Genomic DNA, 15,481 nt, shown 5'->3' with positions numbered 1-15,481 from the left:
ACCTGGCTAGAATTGAGACATTTCTATTTTTGACTATTTGCTTCAGATAGCTTTTCATTAATCAGGAGGGAAGACAAGCTGGCAGACTTTGCCATTACCTGAAACTCAAACTCAGCAGCATGAAGCACTCCTTTAGATACAGCCTCTATTAATCATTCTTATTTAAATCCCTTTGAACTCCCCAAATTCACACTGTAATGCTGTGAGCTGCAACTCAGAAGGTCCTGACAGTCCAAACAGACTTTGATGCATGCAGAACCGAGGTTTGGCTCTGACAAACCCTCTCTGACCTCCACATCCCTGCTGGGGCAATTTTTGGTGTCAGACATGTAGGCCAGCTTGAAAGAAAGATGCCTGCTTCCATCTCCTCCACACACCCAGGCACTCCCAGCTCAAAATTAAAAAGGGTGCAAACATTTGGCTCATCATGTTTGCAGTTGAGTCTGAATGTGGGGAATGTTAACACGAATTGTAGGCTCCCACCCAAATCCAGAAATTGCTGGATTGTAATTGTAATGTAAATAAGTCTGTTTTCATAATTGTCCTCTCCAACTTGCTCCAGCAGCAAAACAGTCATCCTGCACATTGTGTAACCAATGCCAACTGGTTTCAAAATGGGAGAGCTGGGAGCCATAAAGGCAAGCCTGTGCTCCAGCTGTATGGATCCTGATGCTGGATCCTATATTTGTAAAAATAACTTCTGACACATCATCCTACCAGGGGCTCAGCTGTCCTAAAAATATCCAACCCTCAAGTTTTATAGAAAAGCTTTATTTGGAATCTGAGTTCTACATACACTGGAGAGATGCACTTTCCTGATTATCCTGATTCAATTAAAACCACTCATCAAAAAGTTCTTTAATTGCAATCTCTGACAAGGCAATAAAGTTTGAGTGCAAACTCTGAAAGGACTTGTCCAAATAAGCTGCTTTTTAGAGTTTAAAAGTCTGCAGCATTAAAATCTTTTATATGCAAAAGTCATGGGGATTTTTTGCTGGTTTTCACCTCAGTATTTGATGTACAATAAGATTAAAAAGATGGCAAGAGTCAAGCTAAGTCTGACAGGAATTTCAGAGAGTGAAGCACCCATGCACTTCTGAACCATAACCGCTCACCTTTCCTGCTCTCTAAACTCAGAGTCAAGGAGGGAGCAGCTCCTCATTCATTAAAGGCAGGAGCAGAAAAACCTCCAAAATATTCTGCACGGGTACCAATTACAAAGTGTTTACTGAGAGAAGACTTGCACAAGCATCTAATTATGGTTTCTGATGTGTTATTACTGTAACACACAGCCCCATACCATATGCTGATCAGACCTGGCTGCAGACAGACGACAGTCTGACTAGACACAGCATTTTAAAACTTTTATTAATAAATTTTTACACAGCTAAAGTACATGCTTAGTCACAGGTACAAAACCCACAACATAAAATTAATTATAAATAAACAAACAAACAAAAAATAAAGTACAGCATCTTAGTTAACAAAGGCCAAGGGCCCTGAACCCAGTCTCCAGGGAGGGACATGAAAACAACCATCCCTCAAAACAGCAGGGAAGAAGAGGTGCTTGTCAGAAATGTGTTATTGAAAGACTTCTTAAAAGAAATGTTGATTTTGCTGAAGCATCTCAAAAACCATGCAAATGTATTTCAACAAGGGGGATCCCCCTGCCTTAGCAGCTTCAAAATTGTCCACCTGCAGAATGATCTACATTGGAGGACTCATCAGTTTTCCAGAATTCCAAAGTTCCATTATATTTAAAGAAACTCAGATGTGGATGACTTAGTGGTAGCTAATGATCAGCTCTCAAGGAGAGTAAGAATACAAAGTTCCTTGCTCAGCTCTCCACTGCAGGCAAGATGTTCAGGCTGAGCAGGACCATCATGGTTCAGATGCAGCTCTTCCTCTCTTTGCTATTTCCTTCACTCGTGATGCTGAGCCATATGTTGAGATGAAGAAGCCCAGCAAGGTTTTTGACTCACCTTAGCTCTGCACACAGACTGAGGGCAGGCAGCCCCTGAGAAGTGCAGCCCTGCCAAGACATTCAGCTGCAGCTGTGCCAGGGTCAAGCCCACTGCCATGCCAGACAGCATTCCATAAATACCAGGTGAGTTCTTCTTATGGAGATCACCACAACCCAGCCTTTGCTGATGCACTGGCTCTTCTCCCTCCTATCAGAAATCAAGAAGACCACAGGCAGCCTTTCTTCTCCAGGCTCTTCAGCACAGGTCAGAGGGGCTCTGATCCATCACTGGCATCTGGCAGGAGCAGAGACCTCAGAGCAGACTACCAGAACTCTCTCCTGCACTAGCAGATTTCTGTGCACCACAGCTTGAACATCTCCAGCAATGGGTTGATTTTTCTCCCACATCTTCAGAACCAGTAGCAGTCTCTCCTGCCTGGAGAGGGCTCCAGGCTGTGGACGTATGTCCGGAGGCGAGGATCAGCAGGGTGACAGAGAGGTCTGGGGTTTGCACAGGCCTTACCTGCCTGTAAAGGTGCTTTTTTTCTTGGCCCTTGACCCCACACCATTAACCTTGGTGCAGCAGGTGGCAAAGGCTGAGCTACATTCTCCTGCTCATAATGGCACCTCTGGTTCTTACACAGCAGCTGTGCACAAGCTGGAAACCGAGGCCAAGTCAGGAGAACCCTCTCCTGTTTTTCTGAGGTTTTCTGCTCCCCTGGCCAGTGAAGCAGGGGGATGGCTGGAGGTAGGAGATGAGCTGGTGGGCATGCAAGAACATCCTGAGGGGGAGATCTTCTGCCCACAGGGGGATCAGACTCCAAAGGGCTTTTCCCACGCAGGACAGCGGGAGCCCGCAGCTGGGCTGGCTCAGGAGCAGCCCTGTAGGGCCAGAGTCCTCTCCTGCCCTGTTTCCCAGGGCTGGCCCCACACCCTGCTGGCACAGGGGGGCTCAGGGCCCTGGCTGCTTTGAAAGCTCCCCTAAACCAGAAGTGCCTTTTCTTGCCCGCAGGACGATCACCTGAGTGCACAGGTAAAACCTCATCAGGGACAACTCAGAACTGCTGCTCTGGCAGCAGGAAAGCAAAAAGCAAGAGAGGGTCAGGAGTGATGTGGATATCAGACAAGATGTGTCTATGCATGGTACATATCCAAGAGGGAAACTGGGTTTGTGCTGGAAATGGTTCCTCCAAGACTTGGCACTGGACACCCCAAATTAGCCACTGATGAAGATTCTTGGTGCTATATTTACTCAGGAGATCAAATGTCCAGGAGAATCCCTCCAGAGAAGACAACCACGCACAATTCCACTAACCCAAGTCTCCTGGCCAGAGGACTATGATGCCCCATGCACTAGAAGCAATTCTGAATTGTTTCCCACCAAAAATAAACCTCTGAACCACAATATGTGTGGCTGCAACTTCTCCAAAAATTTTGGATCAAAAGGAGAAAGAGAGAACTTGCATTGGAAATCTTTGTTTTGGCCATTGGAAATCTTTGTTTTGGAGGAACAGAGAACTTGCAATGGAAATCTTTGTTTTGGCCAGCTCCCACAGAGCAATAAATGTAACCTTTCTAAAACAAGATGTATCAAGAACTTTGACGTAAATGATGAAACAAGATTTGGTAGCCACAAAATTTGGCTTTTGCACAGCCAGCCTGGCAAGCAGGGCCAGGAGTGCCAATTTCCACCATTCACCAGCCTGAATGGTGCTACAGGTGAGGATGAATGGCAAGACCATGAGACAAAACCCTGTGTACCTACCAGCACTTCCCACAAAGCAGCTGAATACATTTCAAAACTACATCTGCTTCCACTTTAGGTTTCTAAATATCCTCCAATTCACCCCTTTGAAGATAACTCAGTAAAATTAAATACATTTTGATGGTAAAATCTGGACATGACACAGTAATAAACACTGAATCCCTGCCTAAATAACTAAGGAAACACAAAGCACTCTTTTTCTTTCCTTTTGAACTAACAGCAAAGGAAGTCAGGCCATGGTTCACAAACAGTTGTAATCAAAAATGCAATACTTACATTTTTTCATAGAGGCACTTGCATCCAAGAATGGGTGATGGAAAAATTCATCTGAAAAAAATCAAGAACAATGACTCAGTGAAAGAAAATGCCTGTAAGAAGTTTACAAAGCAGATAAAACACAGGAAGTTATTGTTATACAGTGATTTTTCCATGCAACAATGGAAGCTGACTGACTATGGCTGCATACAGAAGTGGTCAAGACAACAGGCTGGAGACTGGATACAGGACCTGCTCATGAAATAAGGATGAGAAATTAATTGGATCCCTGGCTAATCAGGATGGTGAATCACCCTAAATGTAGGGATCCAGGGGAGCTGCATTTATCACACTGCACTGCCACTCACTCCAGGGAATAGGAGTGATGGACAAAAGGACTTCCAACTGAGTGATGTTACATAACAGAGACACAAACCCACCATGCACTGAGGGCAGAAATGCATTTTTAATGGGCCAGCCCAGAACCACAGCCCAGAACTCCCTCCCTTTCACATCAAACACAACTGCTGCTTCCTCCCCTCATTATGGGAATTCATTCTGCAGATCCAGGCCAAGAAAAGCTTCTGTCCTGGCTTGCTGAACACTCTCTGCATGCTTGCCTGTCCTCACAAGTAGCCACTTCTCCCAGTTCCTTCATCTCTGATTCACTGCAGCTCTGTGCCAGAGCCCTCTCCTATCACAATCAGCAGCTCAGACTTTTGGGAGTGTCAGCCATGGATCAACACTGATTACTGAGCTCCAGCTTCTTTCCCAGAATGGATTTCCTGTTGCAACACCCAAGGTTTACAAACTTCTACTGTAAACAGCTCCTCTTTGGGGACTGAGCTTTCCAGAACGCAGTCACTTTAAATAATCCCTCTCCTCCCCACTGCTGTGCCAGGGTCCTGCAGCAGAGTGCAGTGAGGTCTGGAGCTCAGCCCAAGGCAAGGAATGGAAATCTTTGGCAGGGAAAGCTGGCATCTCACAGATTAGATCTGTTGTGGATGGAGAACATCCCCATCCTGTGGGAGCTGCTCAGCTGCTGGGGTTTCCTGCTTCTTTTTCAGCCTACTGCAGGAGAGGAGGGTACCATCCCTCAGCCAAGCTGACTCAACTGAGGGGGTGGAAATGATGATTTCTTTCACTTTTCCCCCACTCCTCGCTCCAAACTGCTTATTAGCCGTGCTTGCAAAGCAAAATTCAAACAACCCAGCTTGTAATCATCAGCAGGAAACTTGCAACTTGAAACCCTCCTGGTTTTCCTTTAGATAATCTTGAGATTGCAGAGAGCATCAGTTCCTGGCAGAAGAGCAGCTGGGACACACAACAAGTACATGAAGTTTCAAGCTGGTCAGTTGCTGTTGTGTGACCCAGCTGAGCTCTGTGGAGGTCACTGTGACATCTCCAGGCTGAGGGTCCCAGGGAACCAGGAACAGCAGGAAACCCTCTCCTCTGGGGACATGCCAATTTACTGATAAAAATGTAATTATGGACAGGAAAAATCTCAATATTGCAAGATGTGCTGTAACTGTTGTCCAGAGTGATATCAAAAGCTCCCATCTCAAATTTCCAAGTGTTAGACATGGACTCATGCACTTTACTCCCAAGAGGTACAAAACCAGCTCATATGGCCTAAAATGCTCTGCCAGACAATTTCTGACAGCAGGGAATCCAGAACCTCCAAGACACCTTCTTTTGAAATGCACAGCAGCATGAGAGGAGTGGTAGAGATCCACAGCCCAGATAAAAGATCTGCAGGGAATAACCCTGCCAGGTGATTCTATCCAAGCCAGTCTGTCAGGAGCTTCAACAACTCTTCAAAAGCTCATTCTCTCATTTCTACACTGCAGTAACCAGCCCTTGGCATTCGTCACTGGATAACCATGATCAACCTGAGCTAATCCACAGTTGCTTATCCAGTTGACCATCCCCAGAAAGGCTTTCCTGCTATCTCTAATCTAAAAGAATAACAGAGGGTGCAAAACAATTCCTCTTCATCACCTAGCATGTGCTGCCCAGGAGGAAACAACCTTCCTGAGCAGATAAGCAAACAAAAACCCAACAGAAAACCAACCCTCACATCCCAGAAATATCAAACTATTTTACCCAAGTCTGACTAAAAAGGAGCATCCTGAACACACACGGGATGTGTTTGCCTTTAGATGACCTGGTCTTTCAGTGATTCAAGGAAAGGCTCCACCTCTGCCTGCTTTCCTCTAGGGCATGGCTTTCCTTGGAGGTTCTTCAGACCTTTGAGCTCAGCTAAAACACATCTGGAAGATGCTGCCAAGTCAGAACCACTGGGCTCACAATAAATTATCTCAGTTTGGAAGGAATTAACAAAAAAGGGGAAATCCTCATGTCAGCCAAGTCAGGAGACTGAGATAAAGGCTTGGAGAGCTGGAGCCCTGGGAAGGACCAAGGCTTCCTCCCACAGAAACTGGAGAAGGAGGGGAGGGTCTGCAAGCAGCTACAACTCCTGGCTCAGATTATCACAGAAACCCTCAGAAGGAGAGGGTAGTGACTGGATTGCTCAGTAAATGAGTGCAGCTTGCAGCTCTGGAAGAAACTGTGACAGAAAAGCACAGATACACAAGACACATTTCACCTAGTAGCACACTTAACCACAGCTCAGAGAGATGATAAAAGCAGAAGCCAGGACAGGGAATACAAGTAACAAACATGCTGAAAGCGTGCCAAGTCTCCCTGGTTTACAAAATCATACTGAAATCAGCACTGGCTTTCCAGCACATAAACTAAAACCCCCAAGATCATGCAACCCTCCAGGCACAGGTGAAATCCAGGTGCTTGGATGCTTCTCCTAGCACCAGCCAAAAGCAGAGAGGCTTGTGCAGAGGCAGAAGAACACAGAGAGCAGCAGAGCTCCAGGTGGGAGGAGGCCTTACCAAAGTCCATGCGGTCCTTATGGTTACGCTGCAGGAGGCCCAGCAGGAGCTGCCTCAGGTGGCTTGATGTCTCCCTGGGGATGCTAGGATTGAAAACAAAAGCAAAATAAGACACTGGCAATTTAAGTAAACTGCTTTTACATATTCAGAAAGGCAACTGGCAGATGCAAACTCACTCCATGCCTGCTGGGCCAGGAACACCAGGAGCTCACTGGAGGGAGGCTGATCACAAATGTCTTTATTTTGAGTTTCACTCCCTACTGCCATGGGGCAGGCTACAGCTCATTTTGCTTCACTGGCCTCTCCCATCAGCACCTGCAGATCCTTCCCTTCACAGTGTCATCCCTCTGGTGCTCAGCTGAGCCCATTCCACTTGCAGTATTTCACACATAATAAATAAAATCACTCCTACTTGCTCTAAAGGGAATAAGATCACTAGAACAAAGCAATTTCCAAGGGGAAGCTTCCAATTAAGACACTGGTGGTGAAATGCATCACCAATTAGTACCATTTTATTAAGGCATTTATTTTTCAGTGCAGCTTATGTAGGACTAGCAAGCAACCTTTGTCTATGTGGTTCCTGGATATACAGCATAGATAATCAAAGGCCACTAAGATGTGAGCAACTGCCACCTGAGCAAAATCTGTAAAATCTGTGCAGTTATTACATCACTTTTCAGCATAGTTAGGAAGAAAATATTCTTTTCAGCAGCCTTTGAAACACAAAAGAGCTGGTAAAGCACTGTGCTCTCTCTCACCCCACAAGCAGATGGGGGAGAGGCCAGGGCAGCTCTTCATAACCTCTGCAGATTGAAAAATGCAGGGAATAAATGAATGGATTAAGGCAAGGAAAGCAGAGTTCAGCTCTTGCATAAATGGATTCAGCTCTGCTGACTCCCCTGCATGCCCACAAGTGCTCAGGGGGCTTTGGGCTGGGGCAGAGCTCTCCCAGAGAGGCGTGGGTGGCTGCAGCTCCTCTCAGCATTAACTCTGTTTATCATGGCTGTTCCCAGCATGGCCCCCACGCTCTGCCAGGCTTCCCCTCTGCCCATGCTGGGTCAGCTGAGGTAATGACATGTGTGCCCAGCACTGTAATTTTAGCTCTCAGTGGCTCTGCACGTGGCTCTGGCATCAGCCACTGCCCTGAGGCCAAGCCTGACCAATGCTGGGAGAAAAAAACCCTTCCTTTATCATCCCCACCAACACACCCTACCACAGACAGGGGTAAAACAGCAGCTCAAAACCAGTGAGGGGAAAAAAAGGGAGCTAGCTAGCAGTACCAAACTGTTCACAGAAACAGGAGATGGCAGGCAAGGTATGTATATACACACTTCAGTGCCACCCAGTTATTTCTCTGTGAAGCCCTAGGCCTTGCTGGGGCAGGAATTTGAAGCCAAGATCAGAGAATGAGGCAAGCATCCCTCATCCTTGTTTGTACTGGAGGAGCTGCTTTTCCATCCTGATGCTAGAATGGTTTGTGCAGCATCTCAGGCTGACACAGGACTCTGAAGGGATGCAGTCAGACTGAGCCTCAGGTTGAGCCTCCCATCAAAACAGGGGTCCCTTGGAAGCACACTGTGTAATGGAATAACCCAAAGACACCCCAGCAAGCAGCCTCCTGAAAAATGCATTAGTGCTGGAGTCCTGCAGCCCTGCAGTGTTTTCATCATCATTTATTTATCTGTGACACGTAAAGCTCTCATTCAAAATGAGTCCATTCCCCTGATATGACTTTAACCTTGGTTTTAAAGGCAAGAAACAGGTACATCAACCCATGGACTTCAGATGGCACAACACAGATGAAGAGGGTGCAGATTAACAGCCTTTTGTCTCCTCTTACCTCTCATGTCCAAAGCGTCAAGCTTTGCTACCCTTCAGTAATATTTTCTAGGACTATCTTTTAAACATGAGCACAAATCTGCCTCCTTGCCCCCACAACCTGGATGCACTTTGCCATGCAAACCAGCACAATGAATGTTAATTGTTTAGATCAGCACTATTAAAATTGTGAGGCCTTTGGGCTTCTGCTGCCATGGGCTCTCCAGAATGCTCAGAACAGCATCTCCTCACCTGGAGCAGCAGCAGTGCAGCCAGGGACAGCTTCCCCACTCCATTCCCAAAACACCTTCCCTGGCCATGGCAAGGAAATGTGTGCCAGCCTGCATAGCCCCAAGGAAAATGAAACCAAATCCTGGCACTGCTGCAGTCTGCGAAGGAGGTCCCTGGAGTAGTTTTGTGTTTCATCCTCTGCTGGCAGGGCACTCAAGGAGTTTATTCATGTTTACTCAGGAATAGCAGAGATTGCAGCCCATGCTAAAGAGACAAACTGACTCTGGAAAGATGGAATTGCCATTTACACAAAGGACAGCTCAGATCTGACTTCCACGGTGAGAAAAACAATCACCTTGGATCTGAATTTTGGAAGAATTTGGCAGTTCAAAAGTGCAGATAAGTGAAAATGGCAAATGCAGACTGTGAAGGACTCAAAGGACTAATCCCTTCAAGAACAGACATGCTCTCCTCTTACAGCTGAGTTCAGTTTTCCCCTTCCCTGCACCATGAGCCAAACAACAGCAGGGCAGTGGGATCAACACATGAAAACTTCTTAGTTTTATGGATTAATTTCTCATTTAGTAAGAGAGGCTACCTCAAAGGTGAGCAGCCATGTTTTGGGTTGTGCAGGAAAAAACAGGAGCTCTGCTTTCTGCTCACACAGACTGGCTCCTACTATGCAGTCACATTTTTGCTTTAAATTGTTTGGTTTTAGGTGTTTTACTCCATCACACCCTCTGGTTCAGTCCAGGTCCTCCAGAGGCAACCCTGGTAGAAATTTGTGCCTTCTCCCCAAATCAAAAAAGGAAGTAATCAAAGGGAAAATAGCTGCATATCACAAGATATGCAGGTAATAATTGATAAGAGCTCCAGCTTCTTGACAGTTCTTTCCAGTTATCTCTTGGAGCTGTCTGAACTGATAAGGGAAAAGAAAAATCCATATACAGCAACTCAATGACCTTCCTGCATACATGGCTGCATTAGCAGCTCTGACAACTGGGAGATAACTTCTGGTTAAAAAAGGCCATCCAGATTTTAGACACACAATCTGGAACTTCAGCCCTGTCTCTGTACCAGGCTGAGGTTTTCAGAGCCAGCATAAGCTTCTGCTTTCAGAGCTCAGAAATTAAAAGGAAAGACCACAGCAACAAAACCAAAATACCCTGACAAATCACAGCAGAGAGGTAACATACACCCTGCTGGGATGAGAGCAGCTCTCTTCCCCCTGGAAACTGCAGCAGTGTCCATTTCCAGGGAGGTGATAGTGTTTCCCCCAAGAGCAGGATGGACACAAGCAGTTGCTGCCCTGACACGTGAGAAATGGGAATGTGATCCTCAGTCAGGTGTGGCAGGTTCCAGCAGAGCTGCAGCCTGGCTGCTCACACCACCCCAGACCTGCCTTGAGTCCCTCCCAAGGCTCTCAGCCCCAGGGCAGCCACGTGTGCAGCAGGACCTCCAGTTGGCTCTTAGAATCACCCATAGCCCTCAATTTTTGCAGAGTAGGAGAACAATGTCTGTTCTCCAGCCCTGGCTGTCTGCTGCTGTCTGACTTTCCCTGGGCCCCATCACTGCTGGGCTCAGGAATGGGGAAAGGCAGGAGGCCAAATACTTCAGTCACCTCCCCAAGTGACAAGCCAGGAGCATGCAAGGACAGGTGTAAACACAGAGTAAACAAGTGCCTATAAACATTGATACTGGAAAAATTCTTACTTGGGCATCAGCATCTTGTTTTTCTCATAGAAGAGGCGGAGATCCTGTGGGCTGCTGGCCTGTGGGGGAGAAAGAAACCAGCACATGAAGCAGTTGACAATGAAGGAAAGGGATTAGCATCTTTATTTCACTGCAGCTCTGAAGAGCAGAGGCTCTTTTTAATTGCTGGACCAGCAGAGACAATGCAGCTTGCTTTGGATTGAAAAGGCAGCCCTGTGCTGCAGTGAAAATACAATATTCCAACCTGCTGCCCTTTTGTCCCTGACCCGGTTCTGTCCTGCTCTGCCCTTCCACAGACTGAGCTTCACTGCAGTGGGCTCTGATGCTCAGGTTTGAACTGCCCTAACAGCCTCACCCAGGAGGCAAAATAATTGTAGACGTGAGGAGCCCCAAATGATGAATGGCAGCTCCTGCTGAGAACATGGATTAATGCTGCAGGGCATTTAGAAAAGGGGCAGGGAGCTTGTTGATGGGCAAGGGATCTGTGAAGAGCCCAGGAACATGGAAAAACAACTGAATTAGGATTTTCTACTTCAGTTCCAGGAAGCCAGAAGGTCTCAAGCCACAGCACTATTTTATTTGTGCAGTAATAAACACAACTGTGGGGAATGTTGATGACAAGATTCCAAATTCTGTGAGATGGGATTAAAAAAAAAAAAGGTGGGGGCCAGGCACAAGAGGTTTACAGCTGAGGTTAAAAATAAAATCACCAGTAGACAAGCACAGACACATAAAAATCCCCTAATATAAATTCTCCACTTGTTTTCATGCAATGAATAATACAGGCCAGTAAATTAACCCTAGAGTCTCAAGCTTTTCTGCTTAGGCAAAGTTGCTTTATTAAAGGCAGAGCAGGCTGGCTGGCACACACAGACATGAAGGCACATAAACAGGGCAGGAAGATGAGAGGGATTCATCTGCAATCAATTATTAGTGCAGCAGAGTGTGTAGGAAAGTGTGAATGAGGAGGCAACAGGCAGCTTCTCCTGATGTTCAGGGCAGGCTCAAAAACCCCTTGAGCCTTCCACCTACTTCTATTTCTAAGTTAGAAGCATTTAAGGTCAATTAAGATGCTTAAAATGGCAAATCAGACAGGCCAATCTGCAGATGGCCATCAGAATACCACTAACACTGTATGGTTGGAAAAGCAGCCACATAAGATGCTGTTTCAACACCACCTACTCCCTCTGGCTGAAGATGAAAATTAAGGATAACTGAGAGCTCAGTAAAAAAACCTCAAAAGAAACCAAAGGTAGTCTCAAAGCTGATGGTATCAACACACTTGTGTAGTATTCATCAGGGCAGTGTTTTTTTATACAGCCTTACCAACAGAAGCTACACCAAAAGAACATCAAAATTAAAGCAGAGCACCTTGTTACACAGATGCCAAACTGCATCATAATTTCCAGCTGCTGCCACTCAATTTGATTCAGGAAAAGTCCATTTTACACCTTCCCCTGGAAGATCTTGGAATGTAATTAGATTAATATTTGGCAAACTTTAGGGAGGCAAGCATACACACTGCACCAAATATCCTGGCCACACTGCCCAGAGTGATGACAAATATTCCTGACAGACACAAAATAAAGGAGGAGCAGAACTCTAGCCCAGGGAGGGAAGGGCTCATTCACTTCAGAGAGATACAAGCCTTGGCTGTTTGCTCTGGTCATTTCCTGTTGCAACAGCTCGATTGTTTCACAGATACAATAAAGCTCTCATCTACTTCAAACACTGTTTTGTCAGAAGTTTTCCTGGCAATAAAGAGGGAGTATATTTAAAGCAGCACATATATGCAGACCAGTTCATTAGAGAAGGTTTTTAAGCAATGGCTTGGACAGAAACAAAGTTCTCAATGAACTTTTCTTCCTCTTTGTACAAATTCAAGAGATGTGTCTGTAGGGATGCTGTTCCTGTCTCAGTAGCAGCCTCACTTGCTCTGCAGAGACCTTGCCAGGCTCCTCCTCATCCAGACCACCCTCCCTCCCTGAGCCTGTGACTCAAGGCTGGTCCCAGAGCAGATACCAGGGGAAGGGAGTCATTCCAGTGAGTGCCCAGTGCAGCCAGCCATGGATCACCATTAATTTGGTAAAACCACCTGCAGCTCCACGTAACTTCATTATTAATTGACTGAGTCACACAGTTCTGCTCCCAGTAACCTCACCACTGCTCTCTTGCTGTCATACAATTCATAAAGCACTAGGACTCTCAGCCACTTTCATCAACTCTCTTTCAATAAATAGTGCTTCTCTTAGAATCATGGAAAAAAAAACAACTCAAGTTTGTAATACAGTAAAAATGTCACTTGAATTCCCTCATCTAGGAAGCTAAGACCTTAAACTGGAATCTGCCTTCCAGGCAGATACACCCTGCCCAAGAAAAACACCAGAAGCATGAAACAACCACACCATCCAAGGTACAGAGAGCCAACTTCCACCTGTGGGCCAGCACCCCTCTATCAGAACCAGGGATGCAGAACAGCTCAGCTTTCCCCAGGGCCAGGAGGGCACCCCAGCAAGTCAGTCCACACCCTCAGTGCCCCTCTCATGCCACCAGGAGCAGCTGCATTTTGGTTTTGTCTCCCCTTTCTATATATAGAGGCAATTGGGCAAATTCAATCCCGCCACTCTGTTGCTTTGTCCTGAGCAGCAGTGGAAATATGTTGAGCCAACAAAGGCATTCAGCAGAACCCTGCCAAATCCCCTTCAGTGCTGGCTGCTGGCAGTGATTGCATGTGAAAAGCAGGCAGGGTGGTGCTTCCAAAAGCACTCAGCAGTGGATTTGTCATGCTTGGGCCACGGCTGGATGCAAAAGCCCAGAGAGAAGAGGGCCAGAGACTTTCACACCTTCCCTGTCTATCCAACACTCCACAGCAGGTGTATGGTATTGCCCTGCTCTTTGAATCCTTGCCTTGGGGATTTAGAGGTGAAGAAAGGGTTATGTTAGAAAGAAAAAATAAGTAAGTAATGTTGTTTTTAGCTCAGCAGCTCTAGGGAAAAGCTTGAAAACCTACTGAGAATATTTTCTGATATTTTAAGACTCTCACAACTAAGTGGCTGGCATTCAGAGGACTTGAAAGGACCAGAAACAAGCAAACAAAAAAAAAAAAACAACCCCTGAACCTATTCCTTTAGCAGTGCATGGATTTCTCTCTAATGCCAACAGAGCAGGGTAAGACCCACAAACACTGGTCCTAAGGGCAGTGGTCCATTGACTACAGCAACAAGTCACTCATTGCACAGTCTCAGCAGAATCACCCACCAGTTCCAGGAATTCCTGTCCCCATGAACACAGGGCACTCCAAAGGAACAGAGCTGGGAACAGAAGAGCAAGCTGCCTAACAAATATACCAGGGGTTCAAATTCTTGGCATAAAATCCAGCCTTTCCTGGTGTTCCTCAAGGCCATTTCACAACATAGCAGTTGCTGTAAGTGATACATAATCCCAGCACTTATGCAGACAGAATTAAAGCAGTGAACTTGGTACACCAGACTTAGAAATTAATTTTTCACCTAACAGCTAGCTGGGATGAGAACACAAACAGGCAGATTAACTCTTTCAGAGCTGCAGAAAAAACTTGCATTAATTTTCTTGTCAACTCCCTACTCTTTGTCTCACTCTGCCCCATACCCAGGGCACCATGTCCATAGAAAGCTCCAGATTCCTGCAAGGGCTCAGACAAGCAGGTTTCAGGGTGTTTAGCAGGATCTGATGTCCCAGTGCCAGCTCTGACACAACCTGCACGTGCTCAGTGGGGTGTCTGCTTACCAAGAGCTGCCCAGATTTAAAAGGGGTCACACAACAGAAGCCACCAGAAATATCAGTGGGATTCCTCCCACACAGGGGACAAAAAAAAAAAAAAAAAAAAAGAAAGAGGAGATTGAGGTCATTTAACTAATCATATTTAAAACACCATATATTTAAAAAGGACTAGATTGGTTTTGGATTGTTTTAGACCTTGTGTAAATCTTTCTTCTCTTGGCTCCAGCTTTGCTTCTGGTTGTCACTTGTTTACACAGCCAGCACCATCTCACAGTGGGAATGGGGTCCCAAACTTTTCAACTCGGGTATGGACAAGAATAAACCACTACACTCCCAAGGCACTTCCCAGGTCTAGTCAGCAGGAAATGCACTGTTCAAGTCCTGTCCTCAGTGACAGAAATGCAGAGATGTGAGTGCAGACCACTTATTAGGCAAGGCAAATTAACAATTCCACATTAATACAGAGCTCAGCAAATCTGTTTATAGGGATTATGAATCCCATTAATCTCATCCCTATGGCAGTCTCACTGTTTTGTTTATGGCCATGTTTAATACAAAAAGCTCCTTAAGAAAGCTTCACCAGCCATCCTACCAACTGTTCACATCTGAGCATCAGCAGCTTCTTTCTCCTCTGTGTGCAGTGAGGCATGGAAGGGACAGGAATGGCTCAGGGAAATTGCCTTGGGTGACCCAGCTATAGTTAAAATTAACTCTGAGACAGCCAGAAATCACATTCATGCACATGCACATCTCTGGCTTGATTTACAAGCACTTTCAGGATTGACAGCTGCCTCAGCCTTTCCACACATTTGATCTTTTTTCCATCTAACCCATTTCCCCGAAGCCCTACTTTATTTTTAGGCAGCTCATTCCTCCTCACTGCAGATAACACTGGAGTCCTTTTTGTTTGCATCCTCCTGGAGGTGCCTCCTTGGCTCAGGCAGTGGCACCCAAACTCGGAATGTTTCATGAGCTCCAGATTCCCGTGGGAATCTCAGCGAGACAGAGAAGAGGGGCTGTCTTTGCCAGCCTGGGAGAGAAGGCACAGTGAGGATTTAGCCTGAAGAGATT

At 46.1% G+C, this 15,481-nt stretch overlaps 1 protein-coding gene across 5 annotated transcripts in view; it reads right to left on the bottom strand.

Moving 5' to 3' along the window:
- ULK1 (unc-51 like autophagy activating kinase 1) overlaps window positions 1-15,481 on the bottom strand; it is a 75,018-nt gene that overhangs the window by 29,892 nt on the left and 29,645 nt on the right. For all 5 annotated transcript variants that reach the window (XM_059484973.1, XM_059484977.1, XM_059484975.1 and 2 more), the window contains exons 10-12: window positions 10,652-10,710; window positions 6,890-6,972; window positions 4,005-4,055 (exon numbers count right to left, since the gene is read on the bottom strand). In XM_059484973.1, coding sequence (XP_059340956.1) covers window positions 4,005-4,055; window positions 6,890-6,972; window positions 10,652-10,710 — 193 coding nt within the window. The remainder of the gene's footprint in view (window positions 1-4,004; window positions 4,056-6,889; window positions 6,973-10,651; window positions 10,711-15,481) is intronic.

Source organism: Ammospiza nelsoni, chromosome 18, assembly GCF_027579445.1.
Source record: "Ammospiza nelsoni isolate bAmmNel1 chromosome 18, bAmmNel1.pri, whole genome shotgun sequence".
NCBI classification, from domain to species: domain Eukaryota; kingdom Metazoa; phylum Chordata; class Aves; order Passeriformes; family Passerellidae; genus Ammospiza; species Ammospiza nelsoni.
Note: the sequence above shows the minus strand (reverse complement) of the source record. Positions and strands in the feature narration are given on the sequence as shown.